This window comes from Oncorhynchus mykiss, chromosome 22, assembly GCF_013265735.2.
Source record: "Oncorhynchus mykiss isolate Arlee chromosome 22, USDA_OmykA_1.1, whole genome shotgun sequence".
Classification (NCBI taxonomy): Eukaryota; Metazoa; Chordata; class Actinopteri; order Salmoniformes; family Salmonidae; genus Oncorhynchus; species Oncorhynchus mykiss.
The window spans coordinates 8,736,857-8,748,929 of NC_048586.1; the positions used below are offsets into that span (position 1 = coordinate 8,736,857).

General features: G+C 42.3%; 1 protein-coding gene across 1 annotated transcript; it reads right to left on the minus strand.

The window, feature by feature from the left end:
- Nucleotides 1–318: 318 nt before the first annotated feature.
- Nucleotides 319–5,483, minus strand: LOC110501325 (junctional adhesion molecule B). Its single transcript, XM_021578804.2, has 10 exons — nt 5,228–5,483; nt 2,738–2,803; nt 2,512–2,622; nt 2,139–2,288; nt 1,842–2,029; nt 1,608–1,716; nt 1,264–1,374; nt 1,154–1,172; nt 989–1,028; nt 319–806 (listed from the first exon to the last, which is right to left on the minus strand). The coding sequence occupies exons 1-10, from the start codon at nt 5,274–5,276 to the stop codon at nt 768–770; spliced, it is 882 nt and encodes a 293-aa protein (XP_021434479.1). The 5' UTR covers nt 5,277–5,483; the 3' UTR covers nt 319–767.
- Nucleotides 5,484–12,073: the final 6,590 nt, after the last annotated feature.

The window sequence follows — 12,073 nt, forward strand, 5'->3', positions numbered from 1 at the left end:
AGTTTGTAGATCACTAATAGATACTGTTATACTGTATACAAGTTGACAATCTTTGCTAAGGTCTTTGTGCAGTCTGCCCCAGATAAATATCCTACACTGTACCGCCACCTGGTGGTTCAATCATGTAAAAAACAACTGGAGGAAAATCTGTGCCTGATAACGGCTTGAACATTCAAACAAATGTACATTTTTTTCAGCCGACTACTTAGTACCTATCTACCTCTTTGTTCCTTGTAAATTATACAACATTTTAAAACGGAATAGAATCTGTATGAGGTTCATGGCCAAACTTATCATTTTGTCAAATAGAAGGCATCGTGTGGTAAAATAACTTTAATTAAAAACTAGCTATCTAAAAATGGTCAGTGCATACAGACACCTGTTCAAACATCACATATCCTTCATCACACAAAGACCTTGTAGGCTACATCCAAAGCCGCAAACAAATACTTTAAAAACATAATTATAAAAGCATCTCTGTAAAACAACAATAATAATACACATCGTTGCTTCTCAATGCAGCCATAAACAGCAGAATGTTCTATAAAGCACAAAACGAGAAGAGTACATACAGCAAGTGACAGTTTTTGTGTGACAAATATATCATTGTGCATCATCCTTTGGCCACTAGGCGGTGTAAACAAGCTAAAATATGTATGTTGAACAATCTCATCCATCCACTGTGTGTGTGTGTGTGTGTGTGTGTGTGTGTGTGTGTGTGTGTTGGAGGGGGACTTTGTGTGATTTGAGTTTCACAAAGGAAACCCTCAAATCATGAAGGACTGGGTGTGCTTGTAGTTCTTGGGCTGCAGAAAGGGAAAGAGTATCCATCAGTTCACTAGACCTGTTGGTATTATCAACAACTCAGTCTTATCAACACGGTGGTGTGGTCAACAACTGCTCAAAGACCAGTCCAATGTAAAACATGACAACTTCTCTACCAAGCCTATACTGATAGTAGAAGAACTAGGGTTGGGAACACACTCACGTTTCTGGTGGGAGGAGGAGGTGGATTGTAGGAGTTGGTGCTAAAAGAAAAAATACAAACACCACTATGAATTATTATTTTTTTTTTTTTCTGTAAAGAGCTAATGAAATGAACTAATGAAAAACACAATGATAAGTTGCCAGAATGGTTGTCTGAAACACAAACCTTCTTCCTTTCTGCTCCTCTGTTGGCAAACATGAAGAACAGGACAGTTAGAACATATTGTTAATGTTATCAGTCAGTCACAAGCTCAGTCAGTAGTGGTAAGTGCTCACGTTTTTTGCAGCAGCCCCGTCGATGACAGAGGCACACACCCAGGCAGCACATGACAACGAGCAGGAAGAGACCTACAGCTCCGGCTATCAGTGTCGTCATACTCAACTGATCTGAAAGAGGGGGCACAGAGGCGAAGACGAAGAGATGGGATAGGGGCCGAGAGTGAACAGAGAAATGCAAGAAAGATAAGCATGATTGATGATTGGAAAAAAGAGAGAGGGTGAAAAAAAAGGAAGAAAAAAAGACAGAAAGGGTTCAAATTTCCACAAACATTCTAACACACACACACACACACACACACACACACACACACACACACACACACACACTGGATTGTACATACATTCTATGACCTTCATGTGATGGGCCACACAGCTCTTTGGCGCCCCCACACTGTTGGATGCCTCGCAACGATACTGGCCTGAGTCAGCCTTGGACACACTCTTGAACTTCTGCTCCGGAGACACACAGAGAGAGTAGAGAATCGGTGAGGACAGAAAGAGAGTATGCAGTGTGAGAACGTCATTAACGTGCCTTTTATCAGGCACGTGAACCACCTCCATTACATGTTACTCACCAGTGTTCCCTTGTCAGTGTCCATGCTAAAGGAGGTGTCAGTTGTGTGTGTGGTGCTCAGCGCCTTGTTGTCTTTGTACCAGATGTAGGTAGGAGGGGGTACACTGAGTTTATCCTTACAGTGGAGCTCTACCCCTGCCCCAGACAAAACTGAGCTGGGCACCTCACAGGACGGGGTGTGGGGGGGCACTGGGGGAGGAGGATAGGATTACTAACGACAGCACAAAGGCCCCTCAGCACAAATACACAGACACCCTCAATCTCTCTCTCACACACACATCCACACGCACACTCTCACCCAGTACGTTGAGGGTGACGTTAATCTCTCCCAGGTTGGTGTGGTCTGCTGGAGCACTGACCTCACAGCGGTACAGCCCAGAGTCCTTCTGGGTAACGGCGTGCAGCGTCACTGTCGCACCCTCGATGTTGGCCCGACCAGCAAAGGATCCTGGGATACCACAGGTGTCAAGGGTTACAAAGATGAGAGAAAAAGTGTAGAGAGAGGAAAGAAGAAAAAACAACAAGAGGGGGAGGAATGTAGTAAGAGATGGTGTTAGAGGGGAAGAGATAAGAGACGGAGGAGAGGTGGAGCGGTGCAGTAGAGTAGAATCAGGAAAAGGTTGAAGAAAGAGAGGCGAGGAGGAAGAGAGAGAGGGAGGTCTTGTGGTCACCGCTGAATTTGCCATCGAAATAAACAAAGGTGATGTCCTTCCCTTTCTTCTTCCACTCAATACGAGGGTTAGTCTCCTTCTCTGTCTTGAACTGACAGGACAGCACAGCGTCTGACAGAGACCGAGAAATTCAGAGAGAGAGACAAAAACAGTGAACAAACAGTTCATGAACTCTCACAATTCATCCCCTCCCCTTCTCTTCGTCATCTAACTCCTCCTCTCATACCTGTGTTCTCATGGACCACCACTTTGGCCTTACTGGTGCTCACTGTCAGAGAGAGGGAGGCAGGACCTGAGACAGTGAGACAGTGAGAGAGAGAGAGAGAGAGAGAGAGAGAGAGAGAGAGAGGTGATTCAAGAGTAAATAATACACACAGCAGCACTCAACATTAACTATTTGTAGCAATGTTTCTAACTTCTAACTTTCTTTCTTAAATAAAAAAAAACGTCATGTAAACATGAACTGAACTGAGATGTTGTACTACACAGTCCAGATTGGGCTGAGGGGGGTATTTCAGAGGGTATTTGTTTGAGAAAGAGCAGACACAAATCCAGACACAGACAGACAAAGAGACACACACACACAATGAAAACACTCATTCACTTACTATACACACTCACTAACACATGTACACACACACAGAGCGAGGCGGTGTAAACCCACAGAATAGATATGCCCTGGTGCCTGGTGTTACCAGCAGGAATGTCGTGTGTAGGAGGAATGGAGGTGATGGATGGCAGACCACTGATCTCTACATGACCTGATTAACCTGCACACACACTTTAACATGGGAATACACACATACTGAAACAACACGCAAATATCGACACAGGAAAACATTATCTGGGAGATGATTTGTTTACTCTCTCTCTTTCAGAGACACACATTTTACATTTGAGTAATTCAGCAGATGCTCTCATCCAGAGTGACTTACAGTAGTGAGTGCATACACACGCAGACAGTAGATGGAGACGGCTGCTGGTCATCCACTATCACTTCAAGGTCCCTGTCCTTAATATTTTTGACTCTGTGTTTGTGTGTGTGGGGGGTGGGGGGGGGGGGGGGGGGGGGGGGGGGGGTCCCCTCTATACAAAGCCCCTCTGTATCACAGTAACTCTACACCAACATAGGGTTTTTGACTCTCTCTCTCTACCTCACACACACACACATCAGTCATCTAACCTAACTGTAATTGCTGATATTACATCAGATTTCTTTGGACCAGTGAACAGTGATAACGATTCCCATGGCTGTTTGGAAGAACAACCTCAAACACTACAGACAGTCTGTAACCCTTCCAGATAGCAACTGATTGCATCTTTGGCCAATTAGCAGCTGGGTCATGGAGGGGCTATCGACAACATTAAACAGGACCATTGCCTGCCTACACCAGGCATCAGAGAGGTTGGCTCTCCAGAACCCTGGAGCCCCTCAGAGATCTGGCCTTTCATCAGTCTCTGGGTCTCTGGGCTTGGACAGCATCAGAGGGTCTAATGTAAATAGAAGATCTGTATGATTCCTGTCCCACTCTTCCCAACCCCAACCCACTCCCAGCCCAATCAAATCAAATCAAATGTATGTATAAAGCCATTCTTACATCAGCTGATATCTCAAAGTGCTGTACAGAAACCCAGCCTAAAACGCCAAACATGCAGGTGCAATCCCGACACATACACAAGAACATACAATGCACGCAATGCATTGATATATAGCTTACACACACATACAGCGTGAGAGGCAAAGCTATGGTAAACACTATGATGGAAAATGAAGTGGGAGGCTGTCAATGTTTTGACCCACATTTGCACCCCAGTTCCCCCAAACCCTCTTGCTGCTTAATGTGTAAACGTATGTGTTTAAACTGTAGTGCTCTGTGTTGTAAATGTGTCTGAAACTTTGTGTGTTCCTATTTTGACCAGGTCTCTCTTGTAAAAGAGACTGTTCATCTCACCTGTTAAACCTGTTAAAATAAAGGTCAAATAGATTGAAAATCATCAAACATCAATACCATATAGCCTGTATGGTATTGAATACAACTATCCTGTATTAGTCATATGTATGAAGGTTGCAGTGTGCATGACAGCTCATTGACTCCCCTTCAAATCATATTTCACAGTGGTATAAAGTACTTAAGTAAAAATATTTAAGTAGTTTTGGGGGGTCTCTGTACTTTACTTTACTATTTAAAATTTTTACAACTTTTATTTTTACTTCACTACATTCCTAAAGAAAATAATGTACATTTTACTTGTTACATTTTCCCTGACACCCAAAACTACTTGTTACATTTTGAATGCATAGTAGGACAGGAAAATGGTCTATTCACACACTTATCAAGAGAACATCTCGGTCGTCCCTACTGCCTCTGATCTGGTGGACTCACTAAACACACATGCTTCGTTTGTAAATTGTGTTGCAGTGTGCCCCTGGCTATCCATTAAAAAAATGTATTGTGCGGTCTGGTTTGCTTTATATAATGATTTATACTTTTACTTTTGATATTTAAGTATATTTAAAAACAAATACTTTTAGATTTTTACTTAAATAGTATTTTACTGGATGACTTACACTTTTACTTGAATGAATTTATATTAAGCTATCTTGACTTTTACTCAAATATGAGAATTGGGTACTTTTTCCACCACTGTATTTTCAGACAAAATATCCATTGGGCCAAGATAAAACAAATAAAAGTCTGCATCTCCATCTACTCACTCTGCAACAAGACGAGGAAGATAAGAGACAAAATCCCCATGCTGTCCATAGTTCTTCCAAACGAGTAAACAGTGTCCAGTGAATTTAAATAACCTAGAAAGATATTTGAGTGTCTGAGAACGTTCGCTCCAGACAAGACTGAAACATTTCTAGACGTTCAGAAGTTCTTGAAGTTTTCTATGTGCGCGCTCCCGATGGATACCATTTCATCGAGCGGAGATACTCAGGCGCGCGCTCACCACGACACACGCGTCTGTGATTTTGGCTATAGTAGACAAACGTTTTGTCCTCGAAGAGGATTGTACCTCTTCAGTGTGTGTAGGCAGTAAACGGTTGTGTACAACAACGTTATTAACGAATAATGGGCCAATGTATATACCGTCAAATACACCACCCAGCAAACACACAACGTTCTCTAAAAGTTGTGGGACTTAAAGATGCACTATGCAGAAATCCACCATTTCCTGGTTGCAAAAATTTCAATAGTTAGCCTAATTTCAGTTTATGTGACAAAACAAGCAAGCAAAGTGTAGAGAATCACTGTACGATCTACTAAACTGCTGTGAAATATATTTTCCACAACCAAAAATATAGTATTTTCAGCTGTTTGAAGCTGGTGTACAAAACCGACATTAAAAGATGCAAAACAAAACGTAAGAATGGAAGGTATAGAAATAGCACACAGTACAGAACTACTGCTTCTTAGACTTTCTTTCAATATGAATGCCAGAACTATAACACACATTTCTATGTGAATTTGGTTGGGTCGCCCAAAAAGTGACATATTGCAGCTTTAATGTGTCATTGCTACTATCATGTATGTTAGCCTACAGTAGCCAAAATAGTGATGATCAATTTGTAATTTTCTACCAATTTGTAGCAAACATCTTTTCTCTATAAATTTGTGACAAAGGTGTACTTTGTTGTTTGTTGAAGTAACAAGTTCTAAGTTGTGATAACATTCATATTTCTGTTTATGCTCATCGTACAATCTAGGCTACAGCACTGTTTTTGCAAATATAGATATTTTTATGTTATTTAAAAAATGTGTGGTTGTTATAAGTAGGGCCATGCTTTTTAGGTACTTTTTGAGCCACTTTTCTTTTACCGGTAGTTCCAGCATTATCCACTAGTGTTGCTGCAAGGTAGAAAATCCTAGGAAATGTTATTTTTTTGAGACAAGCTGACTCCAATCAACCAATCAATGTCTGGTTGTGCATGTGTTTGGCGGGGGAGGCCTGACCCAGGGTAGACGTAGCTCTGAGAATGTTCTTCGCACAAAAACTATTATTTGGCAGGGAATGCTATTTGTAGATCAGTAATTCTACTACACCTCACTTTACTCAAGCTGATGCTCTCCAACGGACTCGGAAGTTGTAGCTAGAAATGTCTCCATTAGGGGCAGTTAAAGGGGAGAGTCAATGAAATCAATCAAGTATATTGTAGAGAATTCAGGTGTAGCCCCGACCGGGACTTGAACCAAGATCTAGGTGGGGGGTTTGGACCTCTTGGCGTAACAGTTAAGGTGTTGGTTTGACAGTCGCTGTAATGCGATGCTACTGGCGGCAGAGAAGTCAGGCACAGCAGAGCAGAAACTGATTTACACCAGTTGTGTTTAATAACCAGAAACCACCATCAACAGAACAATAAAATAAATGGCTCAAACAAAACGCGGTACATACCAGCATACCGTGCATAACCACTACAACAAACAATTACGGACAAGGACATGGGGGGGAACAGAGGGTTAAATACACAACATGTTATTGATGGAATTGGAACCAGGTGTGATGGAAGACAAGACAAAACCAATGGAAAATTAAAAGTGGATCTGCGATGGCTAGAAGGTCGGTGACGTCAATCTCCGAACGCCGCCCGAACAAGGAGAGGGACCAACTTCGGCGGAAGTCGTGACAGTCACTGGACATTACAGGAGGCTGCTGAGTTGCAGATGGTTCTTAATAATGGCCGGAACGGCGCAAATGGAATGACATCAACCACACGGAAAACATGTGTTTGATACCATTCCACAAATTCTTCTCCAGCCAATACCACAAGCCCGTCCTCCCAAATGAACATGCCACCAACCTCCTCTGCTGGCGCATTCACACACACAGATGGAGTCAAGAAAACACACTGCCATTGTTCTGTCCTATAGACAGAGGTGGCTTTGGGGAGGTCAATAGGCTCCACACACACATACACGCACACACACACATACACGCACACGCACCTTCACACACACACACACGCACCTTCACACACACACACACACACACACACACACACACACACACACACACACACACACACACACACACACACACACACACAGGGGATCAGAGAGGGACAGCTGGATGGGCTACTGTGTCTCTGCTCCCCTAGATCATGGGTATTATGTGTCTCACCACTCACATTCACACAGACAAGTACATACAGTTATACATTTAACATGTAGGTGCATTCACACACACACACACACACTGCTGTGGCACCTGTTTCCAAGCCACTGTCTGTGCAGCTGCTGTGTTGAGAGAGGACCCTGCTGCTGTTAGCTCAACACACACACACACAAGATGGAGGGGTTGACAGGAAACCCCATTGCCATTACCCACAACCATTCCCTCTGACCACAGGGAAACATTCATCAACAGCTATACCAGTATTTTTAGCATATTTACTACCTTTTCTTGTAAGGCCACTAAAATGGATAAGAGACTGATTACAAAATGTAAAGATGCAATAAATAAAGTAGCAGATCAAAGCTCACGAAACAAAACGTGATAGATAGATTAATGACAGGCTGATAGATAAAGATATACATGCAGCATAATTCCTTGTTTTTGCTAGCAATTTCTTTAGGAGCTAAATGATCTGTAAACTAAACTAATAAACACTGAAGGGGAGGGACTACTGGGTTGTTTTAAGACTGGACCTCAGTCTCTTGTACAGTGTCCTATCAGACACTGGACAAGTGTCCGGCTGTTGTGTAGTGACCTGAATCAGGAGGTTGACCAATACTAACCAATACTGTACTTCTGTCTGACATACATTTTCATTTCAGAAAACAGGTTTGACTAAGTCCATTGTCATTAAATCTTTAATCACATTCAAAATACCAAAAGGAAATTGACAATTGCAGGATTACAAAACAATGACCAGTTTACAGTTAAATTGCCATTCTGTAGCCTGGTGTTATACATCTGCCTCTGTGACAAGCAGGATCTACATTTACTATTTCATTTTAAGTACATTTTATAGAATCATTCTGCAAGGCCCCAAACACGTGACCAAAATGCGCTGTTACAAAGAGTCTGCCAGCGACTGTTGTTGATGTATAACATGATAATTATTACATATTGATATAGGGATACTGTTTTTTTACTGTACAGTCTGGGAAACCAGGAAGCAGAGGGAGAAAAATAGAGGGCTGCTGAAGAGATACTGAGATAGAGGACAAATGTGTTTAGGAATTTACCTGCACATGATAGGAGTGGAGGGGGGATTTAGGGGAGGGTGGTAATAAAGGACCAGCTCTTTATAGTGCCAGGAGAGCTCAAAACAAGATCATACAGAGACACACATCACAAAGCAGACAATTGGAGCTGTTACCTTGACTACATTCACAGGTAAGGCAATAACAACAAATCATGAAATTATACTTTTTTTCTTCACAAAGAGCAAGGTTGTTGATTTGTTCAGTTCAGGCTGACATCAGAGTGATATGAGGGATATTATACGTATATTTATGCACCTCCAAGACATATGATGTCTAATTACTTTAGACATAAACGAATGTAGGGAGGTCGGTCGCCTAGCAATCCAAGGGTTGCATGTTTGAATCTCTTCAGGGACAACTGTAGCAGTTGAGCTAATCCTTCTTCTAACATTTTATGTAAATTCTCCTAAACTTTGTCGTTACAATGAAAAAAGCAGCCTGGCCTCAGAGAAAGACGTATAATACTATACCTCCTCCAAGATGTATGATAATGTCATGTTCTGACCTTAGTTCTTTTGTTATGTCTTTGTTTTAGTATGGTCAGGGCGTGAGTTGGGTGGGTTGTCTATGTTCCTTTTTCTATGTTTTGGGATTTCTGTGTTTGGCCTGGTATGGTTCTTAATCAGAGGCAGCTGTTTATCGTTGTTTGTGATTGAGAACCATATTTAGGTAGCCTGGTTATACTTTTGAGTTGTGGGTGATTCTTTTCCGTGTTAGTGTTTGTTACCACACGGGACCGTTTCGTTTGTTTCACTTTGGTATTTTGTATTTTTGTAGTGTTCAGTTTGTCTTATTAAAATGGACACCTACCATACTGTGTATTGGTCCGACCTCGCTTACTCCTCATCAGAGGAAGACGACGAACGTTACAGAAACACCCACCACCAACGGACCAAGCAGCGTGTTGAAGGGCAGCAGCAGCGATCTCAGGACTCCTGGACATGGGAGGAGATCCTGGACGGCAAAGGGACCCTGGGTACAGCCGGGAGAATATCACCTCCCCAAGGCAGAGCTGGAGGCAGCGAAAGCCGAGAGGTGGCGTTATGAGGAGGCAGCGCGGCAGGCAGCCCCAAAAATGTCTTGGGGGAGGCACACGGGGAGTGTGACGAAGTCAGGTAGGAGACCTGCGCTAACTCCCTGTGCTTACCGTGGAGAGAGAGGGACCGGGCAGGTACCGTGTTATGCGGTCACTTTGTTATTTAGTATTTTTGTAGTGTTCAGTTTGTCTGATTAAAATGGACACTTACCATACTGTGTATTGGTCCGACCTCTCTTACTCCTCATCAGGGGAAGACGACGAACGTTACAGAAGCTACATTATACAATTAGTATGATATTGTACAACCAGGTAAGGTGTATGATACTATAGATCCTCTAATTTATATGATCTTGTACGACCGTTATTCCATTCATAAAGTAATGTAATATATCATACTAAACTAATGGAGGGAAACAAATTTGCATACCATATCCTTCAAATGGCTTACTCTGTGTTTCTAAGTGTTATTTGTCTCCCTGTCTAGATGAATATGAAGACTCTGGTATTGCTATTGTTAAGCCTAGCAGGCAAGGCGTCTCAGAAGTTCTACATTTCTATGTTCTATAAAGTTTTCTATGTTCTCTCATACAATATTCTACAATCAGAATACTATGATAATGGTTTCCAAAGTTCTTATTCTTCTACATAGTGGTGTGCTGAATGCATGACATGAGTTAAACACCATTCTCTGTCAGATCGCTGTGGCCCCTCTGTGCTAGTACATGTTTTGTGTGCACTCTGTTTGCAACACCAGTACAGTAGTATCATATTTTGAACCAGTTTGCTACATCAGAAAAATGATCTTGCCCCAACAGGAAATGTGAATTATGTGGATTATAATTACTGGGTGTTTTTGTAGGGGTTTAAACATTTTTCACAGAGGAATGACAAACTTTAGAATCCTTTAAACTTCAATTATACAACGGATGGGTCTAATCTTGAAAGCTGATTGGTTTAAATCGCATTCCAGCCGGTGTGTCTATTCCACAAGTTACCACAGACTAAATCTATGATGTTAAAATGCCGCTTGAGCCTCTAGCACCGCATCTCGGTGGTTCAATTCCAGGCTGTATCATAACCGGCTGTGATTGGGAGTCCCATTTTTTTTTTATTATTAAAATTATTTCACCTTTATTTAACCAGGTAGGCTAGTTGAGAACAAGTTCTCATTTACAATTGCACAACGACACAGTTACACATGGAGTAAAACAAACATACAGTCAATAATCCAGTAGAAACAAGTCTATATACGATGTGAGCAAATGAGGTGAGATAAGGGAGGTAACGGCAAAAAAAAAAGGCCATGGTGGCAAAGTAAATACAATATAGCAAGTAAAACACTGGAATGGTGGATTTGCAGTGGAAGAATGTGCAAAGTAGAAATAAAAATAATGGGGTGCAAAGGAGCAAAATAAATAAATAAAATAAATACAGTAGGGAAAGAGGTAGTTGTTTGGGCTAAATTATAGGTGGGCTATGTACAGGTGCAGTAATCTGTGAGCTGCTCTGACAGCTAGTGCTTAAAGCTAGTGAGGGAGATAAGTGTTTCCAGTTTCAGAGATTTTTGTAGTTCGTTCCAGTCATTGGCAGCAGAGAACTAGAAGGAGAGGCGGCCAAATAAATAATTGGTTTTGGGGGTGACCAGAGAGATATACCTGCTGGAGTGCGTGCTACAGGTGTGTGATGCTATGGTGACCAGCGAGCTGAGATAAGGGGGACTTTACCTAGCAGGGTCTTGTAGATGACATGGAGCCAGTCGGTTTGGCGACGAGTATGAAGCGAGGGCCAGCCAACAAGAGCGTACAGGTCGCAATGGTGGGTAGTATATGGGGCTTTGATGACAAAACGGATGGCACTGTGATAGACTGCATCCAATTTGTTGAGTAGGGTATTGGAGGCTATTTTGTAAATGACATCGCCGAAGTCGAGGATTGGTAGGATGGTCAGTTTTACAAGGGTATGTTTGGCAGCATGAGTGAAGGATGCTTTGTTGCGAAATAGGAAGCCAATTCTAGATTTAACTTTGGATTGGAGATGTTTGATGTGGGTCTGGAAGGAGAGTTTACAGTCTAACCAGACACCACGTCCACGTATTCTAAGTCAGAGCTGTCCAGAGTAGTGATGTTGGACAGGCGGGGGCAGGTGCAGGCAGCGATCGATCGGTTGAAGAGCATGCATTTAGTTTTAATTGTATTTAAGAGCAATTGGAGGCCACGGAAAGAGAGTTGTATGGCATTGAAGCTTGCCTGGAGGGCAATTGTCCCAGCTTTGTCCGGGTTAGTGGGCAGTGTAAACTGTCATTGTAAAT

Excerpts from the sequence above, each read along its gene's own strand:
- LOC110501325 (XM_021578804.2), bottom strand. The coding sequence starts at position 5,276 with ATGGACAGCATGGGGATTTTGTCTCTTATCTTCCTCGTCTTGTTGCAG. Across the intron at positions 2,804-5,227 it reads CTTCCTCGTCTTGTTGCAGA|GTCCTGCCTCCCTCTCTCTG; the intron begins GTGAGTAGATGG and ends TCACTGTCTCAG. Across the intron at positions 2,623-2,737 it reads GGTGGTCCATGAGAACACAG|ACGCTGTGCTGTCCTGTCAG; the intron begins GTATGAGAGGAG and ends GGTCTCTGTCAG.